The following is a 16,229-nucleotide window of genomic DNA, read 5'->3' as shown; positions in this document are numbered from 1 at the left end:
ATTTTAGCACAAGTCCCATTTTATGAAACGAGACCTAGTTACTAATAGCAAAGGTTAACAGTAAAAGAACATGTCTTAATGGTAGCCCACACTGATAGCTTCCCCCTTGTATGAAAAAAGGACCAGGTCAAACATTAGTTTCCCATCCTCATGTCTTTTACCTGAAACTTCAACTGTTTTCCAACTGGTCAAACCTGTCCAAACTTTGTTCTAGACTCTTACAAGACCAACATTAACTCTAACACTGCTCGGGTTTTATTACCAATTTCTCAAATAACCCAGAACTAGCCATTGTCTTAAACATCCAACCTCCCCACATTCAATGAAATGTGTTAATTTATTTATTTGTTAACAGCATAGCAATAGTAAAATGTACAAGTATAAATATAAATACAGTAAATTGAAACAATAATAGGACTACCATGAAACAGGATCAAAAACATACACATTTAACAGCACTGAAATTCAAATAACAGAAATATAATAATCCTGCTTATTTTCGAAGGAGAAAGCCGGCCATCTTCCGACACAAATCGGGAAATGGCCGGCCATCTCTTAAACCCGGCCAAATTGGTATAATCGAAAGCCGATTTTGGCCGGTTTCAATTGCTTTCCGTCACATGGCCGGCCAAAGTTCAAGGGGGCATGTCGGCAGTGCACCGAAGGTGGGATGGGGGCGTGGTTAAGAGATGGCCAGCTTCGGCCAATAATGGAAAAAAGAAAGCCGGCCTTGACGAGCATTTGGCCGACTTGACTTCGTCCCTTTTAGTTCACAACCAAGCCTTAAAAAGGTGCTCCAACTGAACAGATGATCACTGGAGGGAATCGGGGATGACCTCCCCTTACTCCCCCAGTGATCAGCAACCCCCTCCCACCCAAAAAAAAATTAAAACACATTTTTTGCCAGCCTCAAATGTCATACCCAGCTCCATCACAGCAGTATGCAGGTCCCTGGAGCAGTGTTTAGTGGGTGCAGTGCACTTCAGGCAGGCAGACCCAGGCCCATCCCCCCTACCTGTTACACTTGTGATGGTAAATGGGAGCCCTCCAACCCCTCAAAACCCACTGTACTCACATGTAGGTGTCCCCCTTCATCCTAAGGGCTATGATAATTGTGTACAGTTGTGGCCAGTGGGTTTTGTGGGGGGGGGGGGGTTGGGGGGCTCAGCACCCAAGGTAAGGGAGCTATGCACCTCGGAGCAATTTCTGAAGTCCATTGCAGTGCCCCCTAGGGTGCCCGGTTGGTGTCCTGGCATGTGAGGGGGACCAGTGCACTACAAATGCTGGCTCCTCCCACGACCAAGTGCCTTGGATTTGACCAGGTTTGAGATGACCGCCATGAGTTTCCATTATCGGGGAAAACCAATGGTGGCCATCTCTAACGCCGGTGATCTCTAAGGCCAGCCCAAATGTTGAGATTTGGCCAGCCCTGACCGTATTATCGAAACGAAAGATGGCCGGCCATCTTTTTCGATAATACGGTCGGGAAACGCCACTTTACGGAGCCGTCCCTGAAGATGGCCACCCTTAGAGATGGCCGGCCCCATTCGATTATGCCCCTCCCTCTATGGCTACTCAATGAAAATGACTCCAGTGCCTTTTTGGAAGACCTATTAGGATCATAACTTCTGCTTTGTGCAGGCTATCTTCGTGGAAGCCTTGTGCTGTCATACTACTACTGCTATTTTCGTTAACAGCTGTCTTGCTATTCAGCCCTCTCTTGCCTTCGTTCTTTCTTCTGCTGTAGCCATGACAAAATTTCAGGCTCCATATTGACCAAAGAACTGTGCCTCTTGGGACAGTCTTCAGTTAGTTAATACAATCCACAGTGTTTTGTTTGCCTTCTGGCATTCAGAAAATATTCAATATAATTGTGGCACTGTATTCATCATTCCTAGCATAGCTATTTAATTTTACAATTATGTATTTGCATTAAAGTGTAAATCAGTTTTACCATTGCGTATTAAACTTTATCATGAACCATACATACTACCTTTCAATACATAAATCAGAATGACAAGGCATAGAGCACAGTACAATCAATTGTTCCTTTTCAAAGTCACTTTACCCTGCAGTAGTGCTATCACAATTTGACCTTTAAAAAGAACGCAATTTTAATCTTGCCTTTCATTTGGGATTTTTTCTATGGACAAATTTATTAAATGGCAATTGTGGTACTAAAACCCTGAAAACTGTAGTATAGGGGACTTTCTTCTAAAGTGTGGTATGTTACCACAAAAAGTAATGTGTTGTAATGCAGGTGTGTGTGCCAATATCTGCCCTGCATTTACTGCACAGGGCAGTGGATTATCACTGAGGGCACTGTATTACGTGCACTATCTCGCACTGCAGATAACATGGTGTGGCCCCTGGCATAAATAAATAAATGCTGATGGCAGATGCTGCTGCAGTGCTCCCCGCATGCTTATTTGCCCTTCTACTACTTTTGTTAATCCTTCTTATCTTATCTGTTCCCTTCTCCACTACTGCCAACTCCAGACTTCGCGCCTTCTGTCTCGCTGCACCTACTCCTGGAATAACTTCCTGAGCCCCTACGTCTTGCCCCATCCTTGGCCACCTTTAAATCTAGACTGAAAGCCCACCTCTTTAACATTGCTTTTGACTCGTAACCACTTGTAACCACTCGCCTCCATCTACCCTCCTCTCTTCCTTTCCGTTCACATTAATTGATTTGATTTGCTTACTTTATTTATTTTTTGTCTATTAGATTGTAAGCTCTTTGAGCAGGGACTGTCTTTCTTCTATGTTTGTGCAGTGCTGCGTACGCCTTGTAGCGCTATAGAAATGCTAAATAGTAGTAGTAGTAGTAGTACTACTGCTAATTGTTTCTCTGGTGCTACTAGATGCACATATTGTGTGCAGGTACTTTCTCAATCCCTAGAGGGTTCACAATCTAAGTTGATGTACCTGGGGCAATGGAGGGACTTGCCTCAGGTGCATCAGGAACTGCAGTGGGAACTGAACACAGGTCTCCAGGGTTGAAGCCCACTGTGCTAACCATTGGGCTACTGCTAAGTCCCTATCATCTGATCCCCCCCTCTGAAATCCAACTCTTCCTGACACTGCCTGACCCCCACACAACTCCACAATCACATCATGTAGCCCCCCCCCCCTCCCCTCCCCTCACCGGAAGGCTTACCCTTCTGATCTCCCTAACCATCCTGAACAGGAAAGTACAAGAGGCTCCTCCCTAGGCCAAAGCCCTACCTATATGGGAGCCCTCCCTCCCAGCCCCTCTGGCCTCCAACACCCCTGAACCTTAGCCAGAGATGACATTCGGTTGTAATGTGAGTTGGGGCAGGAACAGTCCCCTTCTGCTCCTGCCCATCAAGATCTGACTCCTAAAATGGCCACCATGCTTCCTAGCAGTAATCTTGTGGGACTAACACTAGGGGTCAGCTTTCCATATAAAGAGAGTGCCCTTCTAACCTTTTTTCATAATAGTGATGGAATGTGGGGAAATCTATAGTAAATCAGTCCCTGGTCATCTAAGAGATGGCTGGGATTTATCATTGACTCATGGCGTAGTGCTGAAAACATAGGGATTGATATTCAGTTGAGGGATATCCAGATAAAGATAACCAGATAAGTTATCAATTTTTAACCAGATAGTCAAAACCATTCAGTTAAACCTGTAATGCTGAAAATGGCTGGTTCAAGTTAACCTGAAACAGTTTTCCAGTTAATTATAAGAAAGGATTTGACCAATAATCTTTAACCAGATAGTGCCAAATCCGTCTTCCTGCATTTGTTTTTTGTCCAATAAAACAGCAGGGCAACTGATCCTCAAACTCTGTCCAGACATCAAGGTTCTGGAGGAAGAATTTTAAAAGTGAAAATCTGCACAGTTAACTCCTGAACTTAACCAGAAAAATCTTTTGACTACTGACCCTATAATTCATTTTAATGAATGACCTCTGGCACATAAGAGAAATTGTAAAATGTATATTTTATTGAACAGAGAACCAGTCGCGTAGCAAGGGCGGGGTGGTGGGGGCGGTCCGCCCCGGGTGTCCGCGGGTGGGGGGTGCTCCATCGCGTCTCTTCTCCTGCCACCGCTTGCCTTTTTCTTTTTAAATCCGTGCAGCCACGCAGGCAGCGCTTCACGTCTGCCCTGCGTGTGCTGTGAAAGAAGTAAATCGCCAGCGCTGGCTTTGGGCCTTCCCTCGATGTCCCACCCCCTTGTGAGGTAACTTCCTATTTCCTCGAGGGCGGGACATCGAGGGAAGGCCCAAGTCCGCCCGACGCCAGCGCTGGCGATTTACTTCTTTCACAGCACACACAGGGCAGACGCGAAGCACTGCCTGCGTGGCTGCATGGATTTAAAAAAAGAAAAAGGCAGGCGGTGGCAGGAGAAGAGGGCTCTCTGGCTCTCAATGGAGGGGGGACGGAACTGGGTCAGGGGGGGAGCTCAGAGGGGAGAAGGAGATTGGAGAGGGGTGGGGGAGTTCAGAGGAGGTGTGCTCAGAGGGGAGAATGGGGATTGGGGAGGGGTGTGGGTGCTCAGAGGGGATTGGGGAGGGTGGGGGAGCTCAGAAGGGTACTCAGAGGGGAGAAGGGGATTGGAGAGGGGTGCTCAGAGGTGAGAAGAGGATTGGGGAGGGTGGGGGTGCTCAGAGGGGAGAATGGGGATTGGGGAGGGGTGGGGTGCTCAGAGGGGATTGGGGAGGGGTGGGGGTGCTCAGAAGGGTACTCAGAGGTGAGAAGGGGATTGTAGAGGGTGGGGGTGCTCAGAGGGGAGAATGGGGATTGGGGAGGGGTGGGGGTGCTCAGAGGGGATAAGGGGACTGGGGAGGGAAGTGCTCATGGGAGAAGGGGTCTGAAACTGGAACTGGGGGCTGAAACTGTGGGGACTGGGGGCTTTAAAGGGGACAGGGAGAACTGGCTGGGGCTGAAGCTCGGGACTAGTGAGAGAAAAGGGCTGGGGTTGAAACTAGGGGCTGAAAAGGGGACAGGGAGAAGTGGCTGGGGGCTGAAGCCCAGGACTGATGGGAGAAAAGGGCTGAAAAGGGTGGCAGGTGGGAGATGTGGGCTTGAACTGGAACTAGGTGCAGGTGGAAAGAGGGGGCAGAGAGAGGGGACAGACCCTGGATGGAAGTGGGGAAGCGTGAGGGAGGGCAGACCCTGGATGGATGGGAGAGGGAGGGCAGACGGATCGAAAGGGCAGAGAGAAAGGGCAGATGGTGGGTGGAAGGGGGAGAGAGAAAGAGGGCAGATGGTGGATGGAAGGGGCAGAGAGAGAGGGCAGACACTGGATTTCAGAGAAAAAGCGAAGACAGATGCTGGATGGAAGGAAGACAGTGAAAAGATGAGGAAAGCAGAAACCAGAGACAACAAACTGTAAATAAAATATATATTTTTTATTTTTTTGCTTTAGGGTATAGTATTGTATCTGTGTTTATTAATAAATGTTTATAAATAGAACATATAAATAAGGTAATCATTTTATTGGACTAATTTTTAATACATTTTGACTTAACTTTCAGAGAACAAAACTATACTATATTGACCTGAGGATGGAGGTTTTGGCCTCTGAAAGCTAAATGTATTAGTCCAATAAAATGGTATTTTATTTTCTATATTTGTTTTATTTCTATTTGTTAATTTGTAAAGTGGTGATCGGATTTGTTAGTTTTTTTCAAATTTACATCCACTGTCTTTATATTTTGCACAGTACTAGGGGACATTTTCTGTTTCTGTGGTGTTGCATTGTATGCAGAGTCTGGCATCGGGGGTTCAGTTTAATTTTTGTCTAAATAGAAAGTTTATGATTACTTATTCTATAGTGGATTAGGGTGTATCTGTGTTTGTGAAAAAGACATGGCTTTCGGTTGGCATTGACTGTGCAGGATCGACGATCTGTACTAATCTGTCTGTTTTCGTTTTACAATAGGTGAATTGATGTTCTAGTGCTCACTGTAGCGTTTAAGATGCTTGTGTGACTTGTAGAAATGACTGCTTATGGTATGGTAGAATTGCGCTATAGGTCCTGAGTGTTTTGTATTCTCGGTATGCCTAGTACTGGATTTGGGGGGGGGGGGTGTTAAAAAATGACCGGCCCCGGGTGTCAACTACCCTAGTACGCCACTGCAGAGAACAGATATCCGGTAGGGGACAAGCAGATTGAAAATAAAATTATCTCTAGCTCTCACTGCACACTCACTTGCATAAATTATGCCCCCTAACTGCCATGGGGCAGACTGGAAAGCAAGTTCCAAACACACCAGCTGAAAGTCTTAAGATTTAAAGCTAATAGCAGCAGGAAGCATTTTCTCCTGAAGATCAGACTAAGAGTTTCAAACACTTCTCTTCCTTCTGGGGTTTTACAAACTCAAAAGAAAGTAGAAGTACATAGGCTAGCCTTCTCAAATTTACTTGTGTAAATACTTTATTGATTTTGTTATAAAAGAGAAAGCAACAACAAGGAACACAACTGCACAAATACACAGTACAGCAAAATACAGCAATCAGGTACAAGTGCAAGAGGTCATGGAAGAAATACAAAAAAAAAGAGGAGTTTTGTTTAAAAAAAAAAAGGAAGAAAGAAGGTGACACATAGTAGCTGAGGATATATTCAACAGACAGGATTGTTCATGCAGAGAAGACCAAGGAATGTGCAACCAGTGGTGTAGCCACAGGTGGGCCTGGGTGGGCCAGGGTCCACCCACTTAGGGTTCAAACCCACCTAACACTAGCACACATTTAGTGATAGCTGGTGGAGATCCCAAGCTATATCAGCTGAAGACTTCCCCCTGATGGTAAGCCAAGATGGAAAGAAGCGTTTTCTCACCAGCTGAGAGATTTTTTTTGGTGCTGGTGGGGGAGAACACTTGGTGCCCACCCACTTCTTGCCTAGGCCCACCCAAAATCTGTTGTCTGGCTACGCCCCTATGTGCAACTACGCTCAGCTCACTGTCGAGAGCTGCTTACTGCAGCTTAGCAAAAGGGACCCTTAATGCTTTAGGTCCCTCTTATTTACGGGACCAGTTGCCTAGTTATGCACCAGGAAGGACTTTTAAGTATGCCTGGAAAGGTTTCTTAACTATCTTGAAAGAGGCTTGGTTGCAGTGAGTGAGGGGGATGGTGTTTTCTTTTGTTGAATCAGTTACCTTCAGAAGTGCATTTAGTAACACACTATCTGAAATGTTATAGATTAGTGAAGAGCTGGCTTAGGCAGAAAGCATTTAACTAAAGTGCTTGGTGTGGGAGGTATAGATGGGTAGGTGTTTGGGTGTTTTATTATAGATTTTATGCACATCCTTGTAATTGTAGGTATTATATGTTATTTTATAAATCACGTTGCGTTCAGTGGTGATTCCATAAACTAAATAAAGAAAATAAATAACTATGAGCTACTTTAGCTTCTGATGGTCATGTGTTTGAGCCCCAGTGAGCATTCTGCACCTAAGCATACTGTATACCACCCCTATCCTGACAAAAACGCACAGCCCCCTCTGTACCTTCCATACCTTTCAAATCCAATCGCCTGTAAATACAGATACCCCCACAGTGCCTCCTACACATTTCTCTCACATAATCTAAATATAGACATCCCAATGTTTAACACATACCCTAAATACACCACTACTCCCTCCTTCAGTGGAGAAAGGGGAAACACACCATTGTGTTTCACTGTCAGTCTGCAATAACTTGTATGCTATTCCTTTCCTGCATGGCAATAGTAGAATTGTACTGTAAGCAGGATGCTATCATCCCTCACAATTCTAGCAGAATGGCTTAAGGAGATTGTTGATTGTATGGCGCTGAAAACTCCGTGTGAAAGAATTTCATCAAGCAATTAAAACATATTGCACTGAAGGGAGAACCCATCAGACTAGGGGCAGTGCTAGCTATTTCTGTGCAGAAATTTATTGTCCCTGGACTGAAATAATCTCCTGCTGCTTGAACATAAAGCCTGCTCCTTGAGCAGTAGGGGTGACCAACTTCACTGCTGAGGCTCAGGCTCCCTGCTGAAATTAGAAAGGGATGCACAGCCATCACCTGCTGAGAAACTAACCAGCAGCATAAGGCAGGGAGACAGCTTTCCAGCTGCAGTGACAGTAAGATGTAGTGTGCACAGGCCAGCCAGATTTCTTATTGCTTAAGAGAAGACAGGAGAAAAATATTTCTACTTTTAAATATACTTCTCCTTTTGACCTTGCTGATTTTCATTTCAGTATGATTTGGTCATTTCTGTTAAATGAGCTGGGCATGATTATGATCCCTGCTCTTGGGTTGCCTTACTCCCCCCCCCTCCCCCTCCCCCCCCCCCCCCCCCCCCCCCCCCCCACACCTTTAAGGATGCTGGATAATTCTGGGTATTCTAAGAACTTCCTGTTTGGATTCATAGATTTATATATTAATCAGGAGACCACCTTGGTTAGTTAGTGGATACCTTCTGATGAGGTCTATTGTGAAGGAGTATCATTTTCTAGAAAAATCACCCTGGTTAATTTTCAAAAGCACTTATCCAGATAACAGCACCTGCTTTCCAGATAAATACTACTGATTGGGATATTCAGAGGCCTCTGAATATCCTTCCAGACCTCTTCACTAACCCCCAAATTCTATAAATGGTGCCTTAAATTGTGCATGATAATTTGACCACCTGGCCAAATTGCACACACAACTTAATTGATTAACAAGCCAATCAGCACCGGTATCATGCATTCATGGGCAGATGCATTTCAGCTGAAACTCAACGCAGAAAAAACCCAATGCCTAATACTCACCTCTCAACATAACATGAACAAATTCACCACCATTAACACACTAAAACTGAATCTTCCAATTTTGGACACCCTAAAAATACTTGGAGTTACCATTGATCGACACTTAACACTTGAAAGTCATGCGAAAAACACAACTAAGAAGATGTTCCACTCAATGTGGAAATTAAAAAGAGTAAGACCTTTCTTCCCAAGGACCGTCTTCCATAACCTGGTACAGTCAATGGTACTCAGCCATCTAGACTATTGCAACGCACTCTATGCTGGCTGCAAAGAGCAAATAATCAAGAAACTTCAGACAGCCCAGAACACTGTAGCTAGACTCATATTCGGTAAAACAAAATATGAAAGTGCTAAACCCCTACGAGAAAAGTTACACTGGCTCTCACTTAAAGAACGCATCATGTTCAAAATGTGTACCCTGGTTCACAAAATCATTCACGGAGATGCCCCAGCCTACGTGTCAGACCTGATAGACTTACCAACCAGAAACGCTAAAAAATCATGCCCGCACATTCCTTAATCTTCACTTCCCCAACTGTAAAGGTCTAAAATACAAACTAACGCATGTGTCAACCTTTTCATACTTGAGCACACAATTCTGGAACACGCTGCCGCGCAACTTGAAAGCGATCTATGAACTAACTAACTTCCGCAAGCTATTGAAGACCCATCTCTTTAACAAGGCATATCACAAAGATCAACAAAGGTGAACTCCTACACATATATCCAGAATTGCCTTACGATATTTGCTTGTTATTCTACTATCATGCTTTATCATTATCATGTTACCCAAGATCCTTATGCAATACTAAATGTCTATTTTCTTATATATTTACACTAATCATGATGTAATTGTAAGCCACATTGAGCCTGCAAAACAGGTGGGAAAATGTGGGATACAAATGCAATAAATAAATAAATAAATAAATATTTGGTACTTAACAACCAATTAGTGGCACTAATTGGCTTTAATTAGAATTTACTTGTACAACGTTTTAGGCATATTCTATAACGTAGTGTGCATAAATTCTAATGTGTGTAGCTGAAAAGGAGGTGTGGCCATGAGCAGGTTGTGGACATTTCAAAAAGCTATGCACACTATTATGGAATACACCTCTGCACCTAAGTTAGGTGTAGTTATTTAAGCCTGGTTTTAGATGTCCTAAATGGCTGCATTTAAGTTTTAGTTACAAGAATGACACATGCTCATATTCTATAAACTATGCCTAATTTTAGGCTTAGTTTATAGAATCATGCTAAGTGTGTGGTTTTTTAGCAACATTTTTAAGGCGCCACTTATAGAATTTGGCCCTGTGTGGATAGTGCTAGGGTGGTTCTGGAACCTATCTGGATATGAAAAGCTGTCCTGCTTCATTTGGATAAGTTATCTGGATAGTAGACTGATTATTGCCACTATCTGAAAATGTTTTGGTGCTATCTGTCTTATCTGACTATCTAGCACTGTCCATCATCCAGATAGTGGCACTGAATATCCAGATATGTTATGATTGCCACGACCACCATTTAAAAAAAGATGCTGAGCATATTAATCTGATCATTTTTTTTTAATCATGGGGCCCTTTTACTAAGCTCAGGTTATATCAAAACACAGTATGAGCTGTTAATCCCAATGAAGTAATCTAATACTGCACAAACTGATCAACAGCCAATCACAATCCTAAAGGGTTGTGTAAGGTGAGTAAATAACAATGAAGAAGCGGAAAAAAAACCCTCAGAAACCAAGGTGTTTACCAAGGTCTGACCAACAGGACATTAATATCTATATAAGATTTTTTTGTCCGTGATCTAGTCTCTTTCATAGGGTTTACTTTCCCACTTTCTTACAATCAAAAATGCCCATAATAGAGCTTTATATTTCAAAGTAGCATTTCTGAGTATACACACTTCAAACAAGCCAAAACTAAAGCATGAATTAACTTAGCTTATAGCGTAGATGGCTTGATAACCCCAATTCAACTGCACATTTTTTCAAAGGGGCCCAAAACGTTTCACCCACTTCAGGGCTTCATCAGGAACCACCAGTTTGATCATAATGGGAGTGTTAATTTCCTGCTGATAATGGGTTTCCTCTCATTTGCCACATGGGAATTGCTAGCGTGGCTTTGTAAAAGAAGCCCTAGATTATTTATAAAAATTTGGGGGGGAGGGCATAACTCATCATAGTTCTTTACAGTGAGTTTGCTCCTTTTCACCATTCTTATGGACAATATTCATTATGCAATTCATTCATTATACAATTTTGGTCCTCCATAGAATTCATTTTTCTGAATGAATGTCAGGATATTACACTCTGTATTGACTTTCACAGGTATGCATTGCAATATATGATTAACTGTAATAATGCTATTACATTTAACATTCAAATCGATTGAAATATTATAACTTATAAGTTATATATGTGTACATATATACATGTGAAAATTAGTTTATTTTTATCTGTGTATCTGATGTTTTTTATAATCATTTTACATACTCTACGTGTAATTGAATATTGATGCCTTGACTCCATTTTTCAAATGCTTTTCAGTATAAGCTTTGTGGGAACATTGTTCTGTCATTCTTAAATTCTTTCTATTATTTTGAAATCCTGTCTACATACTTTGCCTGTATTTGCTTATTTATATCCCCTTTCCTAAATTTTTGGACATGCCTTGTAGTGTAAGCCCCTTTCAAACACCACTGGTGGCACTCCTTATATATTTGTGTATAGAGTGGAATCTATTTTGCATTTCTGGATGGTTTATTTTGTACTGATGTACAAATGTGTCAGATGTACTCGTTGATCTGTGTGTATTTGGATGGATATTTGAGATATAACTGTTTTTCCAATGTAAAGCCAAAGTGTGTTTCTCTCACTATCTATACTTTCTGGTAAGATATATATGCTGTCTATATAATAATTTGATATACACGATTATTATATTTTAGTAATTCGTTGATTGTCTATTTCAAGTACTTAGCTCTCCTTATGCATATTTTCATGTACTCATCTATTTGGTATTATTTTAATTTGTAATTTTTCTTGGCCTTCTTTTGGATATATTTAAGACTCCTGATGCAGGCCATTAGGCAGAAAAATGGCCCATGTCAGGTCCTTTGTCATTTTAATAAAGTACAATTTTAAATGGTCCAGTTATACACTTCTTGGTTTGAACTTTGTGCCTTGTCTCATTTAGACTGTTGCTGTGGAGATTTTGTCCTCCTCTGTTGTTTGTGTTCTATAATTTTTTGTCATATAACAAGTTATTCTGTCAAAACTTATCCATGGTACATGCCAGCAAATTTAAATAAAAATACTTATGTAGCCAGTACTCAGTGCTAGCCTCATACTTGCTTTAAACACTGACTTCCTACTTAATACATTTAGCAAAATATTTTTATCTTGTCTTTAAGGAAGCTGATATTATCAATTCTTCAACTATATTTTTGTATTTTTTTTTAACTTTTAGGTGGAATTCCATTTGTACTAACTGGAGAGCTCTTCCAACAGTCTCATCGACCGGCAGCATTCATGGTAGCTGGTACTGTCAACTGGCTCAGCAACTTTGTCGTTGGTCTTGTCTTCCCTTTTATTCAGGTACACACCTCATGAGAGTTCATACGTTGCCATTATGTCACCATGGGTCCCTTTTCCTAAGCCGCCTAGACGCATATGTCTGCTCAACATGTGTCAATTTGGAGTTATCACCCGGCTACTGCGAGGCCTGGGCGGTAATTTCATTTTTTACATGCGTCTGCTACGCGCACTGGAAAATAATTTTTATTTTCCTGCGCACAGTGGAAACCGGGCGGTAATCATCATTCTGTGCGCGTAGACTATTACCGCACTGTTACGTCATGAGACCTTACTGCTAAGTCAATGGATGGCAGTAAGGTCTCAGACCCAAAATGGACACGCGACAATTTTTATTTTGCCGCACATCCATTTTTAGCAAAAATTTTAAAAAGGCCTTTTTTACAGGCATGATGAAAAATGGATCTGCGCACGCCCAAAACATACGCCTACACTAGCGCAGCTCATTTTTCGGTGCACCTTAGTAAAAGGATCCCCATGTTTTTTTTTTGTCTGTGTGAGACACAGCTAAACAGTCAATTCTTCTAAAACTCATACTGACAGTGGATGGTTTTACTGTTTGTTGCATCCAGTGATAATTCCACTGAGATTACTTAAAGAAAGGTTTCATAAGACTTGATATATAAATGGGAAAATGAATAATAGAGCATTTAAACAAAATCTTTTATTTAGAGATAATGGAAGAGAAAAAAATACAGAAGTGTGGACAATTGATAGCATGATGTGAAATCATTCCACCTGATATTCAAAACAATTTAACTGGGTAGGAGAGGCTCCTGCCTGGTTAAATCACCTGTGGTCACTCACCCACTGATATTTAGTGACATTTAACCAGACAGTGCCACTGAATATCACCACAAACTACTCCTGCACTGTCGGGTTAGTGCCAGTGTGGTCTGTGGACACAGCTTGTGAGGAGCTAGGAGTTAACCAGTTAGCAGCATTACTCAGAACGCTAATCTATTATATAAGCAGTTAATGCTTAGGAACCCTTTTTATAAAGAAAAGTAGATGCCTATTTTTGTATATAGAATGCTAGTGTAACCCAGTACTTACATGCGTACGTGTTCAGGCTTCAGTACTTCTGGTAGTCATAGGGCTGGTTAAATGCTCAGACCTAGATGAGTCCCTTATCTCTTGTTTGTCCTGTTTGTCTGTCCTAATTAGATTGTAAGCTCTGTCAAGCAGGGACTGTCCCTTCATGTTCAAGTGTACAGCGCTGCGTACGTCTAGTAGCGCTTTAGAAATGATAAGTAGTAGTAGTAGTAGTAGTCCTGTCCATGCTCCACCCATATGAACCTGGAAGGAATTGACCATAGAAGATACCTATCTAGATTATTGTCATTTATGCAAATATGTGTTCACACATGCACATTAAGGAGGGAACTCAGAAAAATGTAGTGCAAATTGCCATTCCATAAAATGCGAGTGCTTTATATAGAGTAGTATTTAGTGTGGATCCTGTGTCTAATTTTTGGGTGCCAGATTACGCCTGCTGAAACCTGGTGTAAATGTCGGTGCCCAAATTAGGCACAGTTAGGCAGTATTGTGATAATTCTGCATGCAACTTTTAATAACACTCCTGGCATGCCCATGGCCACACCCCCTTTTGAGATACATGTCATGAGAGTTAGGCATCGTATGCACACACAAATTTTAATGTGTCAATTAACACCAATAATTGGTTGTTAGCACCCAATTATTGATGGTTCAGAGCTCATTATCCAATTTATTTGCATTTCCATCTCTGAAGCACGCCCAAAGTTGGGCACACAACTCTGGATGCATATATAGAATCCGGGGATAAATGACTAGAATATCAGCATTTTTACACCTATATGCTGCCTAAATCAGTGTGGTTCTTCAGTTAGGACTGAGCCTTGAGTATCACAAATTTTTATATTGATTGAAGATATCTCTACTGTTTCTTTACCTTAATGTCATACATTTGGGGGCCCTTTTACTAAGGTGCTTAGGCACCTAAGCCCATCAGTTCTGAACTACCAACCGGCTACCGCGTGGTCCGGGTGGTAATTTCATTTTTTATGTATGTCCGCTACGTGTGCTGGAAAATATATTTTATTTTCTGACATGCGGTGCTAACCGGGCAGTAATCGGCATTGAATGCACAATGACGATTACCGGCCAGATAACGCGTGAGACCTTACCGCTAAGTAAATGGATGGTGTTAAGGTCTCAGACCCAAAATGGACACGTGACAAATTTTTATTTTGCCACAAGTCCATTTTCAGCAAAAAAGGCCTTTTTTACAGGCACTCTGAAAAATGTATCTGTGCGTGTCCAAAGCACACGCCTACACTAGCGCAGGCCATTTTTCAGCGCATCTTAGTAAAAGGACCCCCTTGATAATTTATTTTACCTCTGTTTTCAAGTGAGGTTCTACTTGATCTCTCTCTCCCCTGCGTGGACTGGAGTTAATATATATTATTTCCATAAGTACATAAGTAATGCCATACTGGGAAAAGACCAAGGGTCCATCGAGCCCAGCATCCTGTCCATGACAGCGGCCAATCCAGGCCAAGGGCACCTGGCAAGCTTCTATACATGTTATTCCTGGAATTGTGGATTTTTCCAAGTCCGTTTAGGAAACCGTCCAACCCCTTTTTAAACTCTGCTAAGCTAACTGCCTTCACCACTTTCTCCGACAACGAATTCCAGAGTTTAATTACACGTTGGGTGAAGAAAACTTTTCTCCGATTTGTTTTAAATTTACTACACTGTAGTTTCATCGCATGCCCCCTAGTCCTAGTATTTTTGCAAAGCGTGAACAGATGCTTCACATCCACCTGTTCCACTCCCCTCAGCCGTCTCTTCTCCAAGCTGAATAGCCCTAGCTTCCTTAGTCTTTCTTCATAGGGAAGTCGTCCCATCCCCGCTATCATTTTAGTCGCCCTTCGCTGCACCTTTTCCAATTCTACTATATCTTTCTTGAAATGCGGCGACCAGAATTGAACACAATACTCAATGTGCGGTCGCACCATGGAGCGATATAACGGCATTATAACATCCTCATACCTGTTTTCCATATCTTTCCTAATAATACCCAACATTCTATTCGCTTTCCTAGCCGCAGCACCACACTGAGCAGAAGGTTTCAGTGTATTATCGATGACGACACCCAGATCCCTTTCTTGGTCCGTAAATCCTAACGTGGAACCTTGCATGACGTAGCTATAATTTGGGTTCTTTTTTCCCACATGCATTACCTTGCACTTGCTCATATTAAACGTCATCTGCCATTTAGCTGTCCAGTCTCCCAGTCTCGTAAGGTCCTCTTGTAATTTTTCTCAATCCTGTCGCGATTTAACGACTTTGAATAACTTTGTGTCATCAGCAAATTTAATTACCTCGCTAGTTACTCCCATCTCTAAATCATTTATAAATATATTAAAAAGCAGCGGTCCTAGCACAGACCCCTGAGGAACCCCACTAACTACCCTTCTCTATTGTGAATACTGCCCATTTAAACCCACTCTCTGTTTCCTATCCTTCAACCAGTTTTTAATCCACAATAGGACATTTCCTCCTATCCCATGACCCTCCAATTTCCTCTGTAGCCTTTCATGAGGTACCTTGTCAAACGCCTTTTGAAAATCCAGATACACAATATCAACTGGCTCCCCTCTGTCCACATGTTTGTTTACTCCTTCAAAGAATTGAAGTAAATTGGTCAGGCAAGATTTCCCCACACAAAAGCCGTGCTGACTTGGTCTCAGTAATCCATGTCCTCAGATGTGCTCTGTAATTTTGTTTTTAATAATAGCCTCTACCATTTTCCCCGGCACTGACGTCAGACTCACCGGTCTATAATTTCCCGGATCTCCCCTGGAGCCTTTTTTAATCATATTAATATGATTATA

The 16,229-nt window shown here is 42.2% G+C and overlaps 1 protein-coding gene across 1 annotated transcript in view; it reads left to right on the top strand.

Annotated features, from left to right (window-relative positions):
* Positions 1–16,229, top strand: part of SLC2A9 (solute carrier family 2 member 9) — a 200,305-nt gene that overhangs the window by 164,984 nt on the left and 19,092 nt on the right. Inside the window, exon 12 of the mRNA XM_030191186.1 lies at positions 12,224–12,351. Coding sequence (XP_030047046.1) covers positions 12,224–12,351 — 128 coding nt within the window. The remainder of the gene's footprint in view (positions 1–12,223; positions 12,352–16,229) is intronic.

The sequence above is a fragment of the Microcaecilia unicolor genome, chromosome 2, assembly GCF_901765095.1.
Source record: "Microcaecilia unicolor chromosome 2, aMicUni1.1, whole genome shotgun sequence".
In the NCBI taxonomy this organism is placed as follows: Eukaryota; Metazoa; Chordata; class Amphibia; order Gymnophiona; family Siphonopidae; genus Microcaecilia; species Microcaecilia unicolor.
Note: the sequence above shows the minus strand (reverse complement) of the source record. Positions and strands in the feature narration are given on the sequence as shown.